This window comes from Dermacentor silvarum, chromosome 2 (assembly GCF_013339745.2).
Source record: "Dermacentor silvarum isolate Dsil-2018 chromosome 2, BIME_Dsil_1.4, whole genome shotgun sequence".
NCBI classification, from domain to species: Eukaryota; Metazoa; Arthropoda; class Arachnida; order Ixodida; family Ixodidae; genus Dermacentor; species Dermacentor silvarum.
The window spans coordinates 178096587-178104138 of NC_051155.1; the positions used below are offsets into that span (position 1 = coordinate 178096587).

The following is a 7552-nucleotide window of genomic DNA, read 5'->3' on the forward strand; positions in this document are numbered from 1 at the left end:
TAGCGTTAAGGGCCCCGTGTCGCAGAAAAGCCGGCGTCGGCGTGTATGTCGGCGTCCATGACGGAGAAAATCATCCCCAACCACCCCGACCGCGCAGACCCTCCACGTGGTGCAAGGTTTTGGTGAACAAAAATTGAATTTCTCACAGTGAAATCCTTCAGAAAAATGGTAAAGTACGACTTAACCACAACCTACAGAAATGGTGGCGTCGGATTGTAATTTGAATGTACAAGAAAACATAATTCTGTTACGAGTAAACTCAAGCACAAACCCCATTTCCAGCATTTCTACCATACCAACACCGGCGCGCTCGGGAAATTTACTTGCGAAAATGCAATCCAGATGGCGCTCGCATCCTCGGCAGGTAGCAGAAAAAAAAAGCAGCAGAAAATGTCCCTAACAACACGGCAGCAGGACCCGATGAAATCCCAATACAGCTAATCAAAAACCTCGGTCCAAAAAGCAAGGCACTGCTGACTAATGCCATAGAGCAAGTGATTAGAACAAAGAATATTCCCGTTGGATGGCGTGAAAGCAAGATGAATCTTATCTACAAAGGCAAAGGAGATAAGGATAAGACGAGCTCGTACAGGCCAGTTACAGTAACGTCGGTGATATATAGAATGGCAATGCAAGCCATAAAATTAGAACTGTCGAAGTGGGTGGAGGAAAACGGTGTATTGGGGGAACTACAGAATGGGTTCAGGCCAGGCAGACGCTTAGAAGACAATATGTTTGTACTAACTCAGTGCATAGAGATTTCAGTAGCTCAGAAAAGACCTTTATGGATAGCATTTCTAGATATTAAAGGAGCTTATGACAACGTAGACAGGGAATTGTTGTGGGATATTCTTCAATACGAAGGCATAGATTACGATTTCGTGGAGCTGCTGAGGGAGATATATCGAGACAACCAAGTACAAGTGGCATGGGAAGGCCGAAAAGGAAATGAAATGGTGGGAATTCACCAAGGATTGAAGCAAGGATGCCCTCTGTCACCATTGTTGTTCACGCTTTACGTCAAGGGCATAGAAATCAAACGATGCACAAAATACATTTACTTATAATGTCTAGTACAATCAATCATGAAAGAGATATGTACTTGAAAATTTATATGTACTGTGTGGCGCCTGAAGGTTATGTTGAAAGACGAGATAAAAAAATTAATTCGCAAGGTAAGCTCGACACACAATTCGGGATATAGTTTTTTTTATTTATTTATTCATTACGTGGGGGGGGGGGGGATTCAAGTGAGTAAATCTACCTTACTACAGACAATATAAATCGAAAACCAGAATGCAAACAAGAAAACGCAACCGCGGGTAATATTAATCAAGATATCCAGTCAGATATCCAGCCAGAATACATACATCAGCTACCATCGATTACGTCGAATCAGCCAAACACATCGATGGCGAGTACAGAACATTTCATAAATAACCATTAGAACACTGATAACTACATTGAAAAAATAAACAACACTGCATACATATCACGTACAAAAACCGTAAATGAAACTAAGACAGTCAAATACAGATTAGCAATGTTTTTCACTTCGAAAATATAGTCCATGATGATGTAGGGCTGTTGACTTTAACAGACGGCGCCCATCCTGTCGATTTCCCTCGTACTGGTCCTCTTCAAAGTGTTTCTAAGTACAGGTAAAACAACAAAAGTGATTATTGATATGAAAAGTTGCCTTGTAAATACAGAGAACCCATTACAGTGCTTAAAAATAAATTTTAGCAGAAGCAATGCTGTATTACCTCGCTTCACACGTTTCGAAGAAATGCACAGGCTACAACAGACACCATGCCAGAAAGTGCCGAAACATTTTGGTCCCATGATGCCCCTTAACTCTACTACACCTGGGCATACCGTGCACAGGCATTTAAAGACCGTCACAGTACCCACTACGATCGGGAATGAGCACGAATGACCACCGGCTTACGATCACCACGCTACAAATATGTACAAGTCTAAAAAATCAGCTATGTAACGTAACACCCTGAGGTCCGCAAGATATCTCCTGAGAAATCAGAGAAAATCACAATGTTTCGCTTACCACGTACAAAACAGCCGCTCTCCCCAGACGAAGCACTGCGTTCTTTAGTCCCAAATAACCAGTACCGAAAAAAGAAAAAAAAAAGAAACAAGAGACACACACGATGTGTGCTTCCCGTAAAAAAGGAAAATAGGTGGCTTACGTGACGATTCGTAGCTAATGTAAGACTATTTCGCGGCTAAGCATCTTCGTCAGTCCTTAAAATAAGGGTACAGACTGCGCCCATCAAAACGAAAAAAGTCTATGCGACGCGCGCTCGCAAACCATACGCTACTCAGACAGCATCGGTGCAGTGCTTACTTAGTTCGTGAGCGAACGTAGGTACGTGAGCGAGGATCAGAGAATACTTTCTTATTTAAATGAAAAACACGGTGCGGTAGTCTAAACATTCTTGACACTTACCTCGCAACAGGAGCTATCCGTTGCCTTCCAGTGATCGCGCTTTACTTGGGCTTCCCATCTCTTCCGTCGCACTGGGTCCCGGGGGAAGCGAAAACAACGCAGTCCTTTACGCGTCGATCCGGCGCACTTGGGAACACAACAGCCCGTCATGTCGACACGATGCACTTGATAGCTTGTCAGTCATGCGGCTGAACACTGTCTAGCAAGTAGAAGCGTCAGCGAAGCATCCGCGCGCACTGTGCCTCGAACTCAGCACCGGCACCAAGAAATCGCAACGGCTCGCTGTGACACAATATGGCGTCGCGGCGAGAAAGCGGCGGCGCTGGGACGGTCAAAGGTTGGCACCACCCTGAACGGCGGCGCTGGCATCGAGGCACCCTACGGCAGGTAAAATGAGGACTTCGCCTGCCTAATACGTTTTTGAGACGCGCGCGCGTCGGGGCAATAGCAAACAATTAATAAAATTATATTCAAAAAAGGTGCTAGGGCCTTCACATTTTAGTATAAAACGACTTATACGCCTATTGCCCGTGTAAAAACGTCTTCCCAGCAATGCATTTATGTTTATAAGTGAAGCCGACTTTAATGTGATCAGTGTAAGCTTGGTCTTTATAAGCTGGCTTTCCCACGTTCTCTGTTGCAATGAAGCCCACTGAAAGAAAAATGCGATGCGAATGGGGCCCGGTAACGCTATCGCGTTCCACTCTTAAAGGCGAAGCTTAAGCGTCCTCCAATTTTTTTTCTGAGATAAAAAAAGCACATGGACGCTCAAAAGCTTGAACGCTGTATGTACTGTATTCACAACAGCGAGTTCCAAAGCCAGCACTTTCATTTATACGACGTCACGATATCAGCAACATTCGCTGCCCCGTCTCGTGCAAATGTTTTCAAATGTTAGCGCAGCCTTTCCTGCATGCGAGCGCGCACTAAGTGCAATCAAATACTGACATATCACACTCATCTGGTAAAGAACACATGAGTTAGTACGTCGAAGTATAATGCACTATGCCTAGCACGTGTCAATATCATCGACAATACGCTCATCGATCCAACCACTTATCCGTGGGTCTGTATACTTTATTCCGGCATACTATGGGATGGCTGGTGTCAGCGGCTGTGATCGCAGGCCGTTAGTTTCTCTGCTTCCTCCTTTCTCTCCTTTGCATATTATCACCATCGCCAACGTCAACAGCACCCACCGCGACATCAAGTCGAAGAAACAAAAACGTGATTTCCGCTTGATTCGGTGCGCACACTTAGAACGGCCTGTATAGTGCGCGGTGTGAGTTACGTTGCATCCCATCTTGTGCCAATGCCGTTAGGTCGTATACTTTGAACCAAGCCACGTTCTTGGCCCGTGGACTAGCACTGCCTTTGTATTTCGCGTAACGAAGGCACTTTTGTGTTTCCTTAGATACACTGGTCTCATTGAGACACTTTAGTTGAGTGTTAAGTGCTGTGTTTTGCGCGTGTTGTGTATCTGTGTTGAGAACTGATGTGAACACAGCACATACAGCTTTGCTCCTCGCTTTCTCTTTCCTGTGTATATGTTTATTAATCAAATAAATAATAACTGTGCACATCATTGTGCAACTGTGCATTTCATTTTTCATCCTATCCATCTGGAGTAGCATGCTAGGTATGCCGACAGGCAAACCTGTCCAGGATCCATTAAATATATATATATATATATATATATATATATATTGATTGATTGATTGATTGATTGATTGATTATATTGAACGCCTCAAAACAACACTGTGGTTAAGAGACGCCATGGTAGAAGGCTGCAGATTAATTTTGACCACATGGGGTTCTTTAACGTGCACCTAAATCGGCCGCAAAGTACCACAATTTCAATCAATTGCATCAACAGGAATACACTCCTGCACAGTGCACGTATATACGTATCCATGTTGTGGAAATGAGAACCTCTCGCGCGCGATGCGTGTTGTTAAAAGACGCCTTGAACACTGCCGTCAGAAACGTATATCACCTGTTGTCGTAATGAAAAACTGATCACGTGTGGCCACACCGGAGAAGGTTAAAGCTAAAGGACAAGCAATGCTTGGCAACCTTAAACCAGCAAACTGTTTGGTGCTGATAATAACATAAACGAACTTAAAGATGTAGAGAACACACACACACACACACACACACACACACATATATATATATATATATATATATATATATATATATGACTGACAACCTAAGAGGTATGCAAGCTTTGCGTGCCCGACAGGTGTGCTGCCGGAGCGATTGAGATTACACCAAATTTGACCTGAAACAGTTTGAAACCAAATTTGGCCAACAGTTTTTACAAAAGCCTGCCTTCACGAAGTACAGCTTTTAGCGCGTGTCACATTTTCTACGTTGCCCAACAATTGTCCTGCGCTCGTGCGTTCTCTACAAAGCGTATACCTGCCGAGCCGACTAGCGTTGTCTTGACAACCGAAACTGGACTGTTGCTTTTAAATTAGAAGTATTATTCTTCACTACTTGGGGAGTTAAACCGCGTCACAAAGCTACAAACACTGGATCTAAAACGAACACGTTCAGCGTAGATTTCTATACTGCACGAATCGCCACTCACCTTTATAGCAGTCGTCAAGAGCATTCAGCGCTGGCGCACGCTGACGAAGGGCGCCCTACGTTGGGCGCCAAGCTAGCGCTAACGCGGCGTTATCTCCGCAGCGCTTGTAAAGGAAGCTGTCGCTCGCCGCTGCGGGTCCTTCCGTCAACGAGCGAAGTAGAAAGAAGGGAGCGGTCGTTGCACGGAGAGAAAGGAAAATGAAGAAGAAATCAACGTGACGGCGCGGGAAAAAAAATGACAGCAGAATAACCTGAGTCCCTGCAATCTCGCCTTTCGTAGTTCTGCACTTCCACTCCGACCACCACCTCCTCTCTCGATGTTCTTCAGCGCCGTCGCTGGTAGGCTTCACACTATTCTCTCCATTGACCGCCGATGAACCTTCTCCAGCCGACTGTACAAACGCGCGAGCTTACACACACACAGGCCTCCGCAAGCACGCTGGATCACGCGCACAATGCAAAAGGGCACCCTGCAGTCGTCTCTTTTCTTTGTACAACCTCACCACGCGCTCTCTGCTAGACACACAGCCGTCGCCGCTGAGAACGCAGCGATTAAAAAAGACGTACCGCTGTTGCTAACAGCGGAGACGTAACTCGAATAGACGCACGGTAGAGACCGAAAAATACAGAATGAAAAAGAGCATGGAAAGGGGAACGTGACGCAATCGAGAAAGAGAGAGAGGAGGGCTCTTCCGCCGTGCCCCTCTTGCAGAACAGCTGTTGCGCGCTCGCTCGGCCGCGCGAAGCGGCGTTCGTCGCTGCAGCCGGTGTAAGTACATACGCCGTTCTGGCGTGCATTCAAGCCGATAACAGATAGCTCGCGTGCCGCAGCATTTTCCCCGGAACAGCGCAATCTCAAGAACTCTCAAATCGAAGTCGACGCAGGCAGAGCCCTTTGGTGAAGGCTTATGATGACACGAGTCCGGGTCGCGAGGACTGGATGCTGCTGTGGTCTCGTTGCGACAAACTTAAAGCTAAATCACCCCAAGATTCGAAGTTCAGAAAAAAATAGTTTCTTTCTCTCTCTCTTTTCTCTCTCACGGCGCCCAATTATGCAGAAGAACCCTTGAGGTGAGCAACGATTGTTTACCTGAAACATGAAAAGTCAAGGGTTTTGTACAACTGGAACGGGCTATCGTGTCGGTGTTTATCGTGTCAGCCTGTCGGTGTAAGCTCTCACAAAGCAATGCTTGTCCTTTAGCTTTAACCCGCCCTATCACCAGCCTCCCACTCCGCCTACCACCACTGTCACGTTATGTTGGCAGCATGAACGGCACTTTATTACCTACCAGCCGATTTCAGGGGTATATTCCTTTGCTTCACCTTTTCCCTTCCATCTTAGAATACTCTTATCTCTCCACCTTTATCTGCTTCTTGACCAGACCGTCTATCTTCGCTCCGTCCGTACTTTCGTCCGCCTGCTGTCTATTGCACACCTGGATGCATGTCACGAGACCGACTCCATTCACTCCGACCACACGAACTAGTCCTCGCATAAAATTTGCTCTTTTGTTATTGCCGAGCGCGAAGGCAACTGACATCATTATAATTTTTGGCGTGGCTCCTTGATCTGCTTCAAAGTTCTCTTACGAAGTACTTTGATAGAAACTTCGAAGAAAGCCGTTCTCAGCTTTCTTTCAATCCGCTTAAGAAGACATCCAAATCTCCTTAGTAAATGAGCAGCGACAGAATGATTGTGCACACTAGTCGTGTGTTTCTACTTCCAGGGACGCAAGCAAGTTGATGCCCATGACGTTCGAATTCTTTCCAAGAGTGCAGCATGTCATATACGGGGTGATCCCTTTTAAGTTTTACGGAATTTTTAAAAATGGCCTGTTGCAGATAACCTAATTCTAGTCCTTGAGCATAGGCGTATTTACCGGGGGGGGGGGGGGGGGGGGGGGGGGGCAAGGAGGGCACTTGCCCCCCCCCCCTCCCACAGTGAGAAGTGTGGTGGGGGGGGGGAGGTGCAAAGTGTGCAATTTGCCCCCCCCCCCCCCCCCCCCCCACACACACACACACTTTGAAAGCGGCCACGTTCCTGAAGCCTGCATGGTGGAAAGTCCAACAAAACTGCAGCTGAAGCTAAATTTTCCTTCTTAATAGAGTGGCCATGTGAGCAATGGTTTTCTTTACTACGTATCACCTGCTTGGAGAGTGCGAATTGTCTCTTTTGCCTCCTCGGGACGCGCTGTAGCGGACGACATGCGGGATTCTCCATACACGCTCGCGTTGCGGAGAAGGCATGGCGCTGGGCAGTTCCCACCCTAACAAATGTCAGCTTGCGCTATTTTCATCATGCCCAGTGTTTTGAGACCACTATATCCGTATTTGAAAACACAATCAGCTTATTTAACCTGCGGGTGAGGGGGAGGTCAGGATAACGTATTGTAATCAGCCGTGCCCAATGACTGGTGTGGTTTACGGCATGGAATCGTTGGATTATCAAATGCTGGAAGTATTTAATCTCTGTCCGGAGACAGCCGACC

The 7552-nt window shown here is 46.5% G+C and overlaps 1 protein-coding gene across 3 annotated transcripts in view; it reads right to left on the reverse strand.

Annotated features, from left to right (window-relative positions):
- LOC119442196 (sodium/potassium/calcium exchanger 5) overlaps window positions 1–5667 on the reverse strand; it is a 70683-nt gene extending 65016 nt beyond the window's left edge. For 2 of the 3 annotated variants that reach the window (XM_049661959.1, XM_037706974.2), the window contains exon 1: window positions 5065–5667. In XM_049661959.1, the coding sequence (XP_049517916.1) occupies window positions 5065–5088 (24 nt within the window). In that variant the 5' untranslated portion in view covers window positions 5089–5667. The remainder of the gene's footprint in view (window positions 1–5064) is intronic. The other variant, XM_049661957.1, reaches the window with a different exon arrangement.
- Between the last annotated feature and the right edge of the window lie 1885 nt (window positions 5668–7552).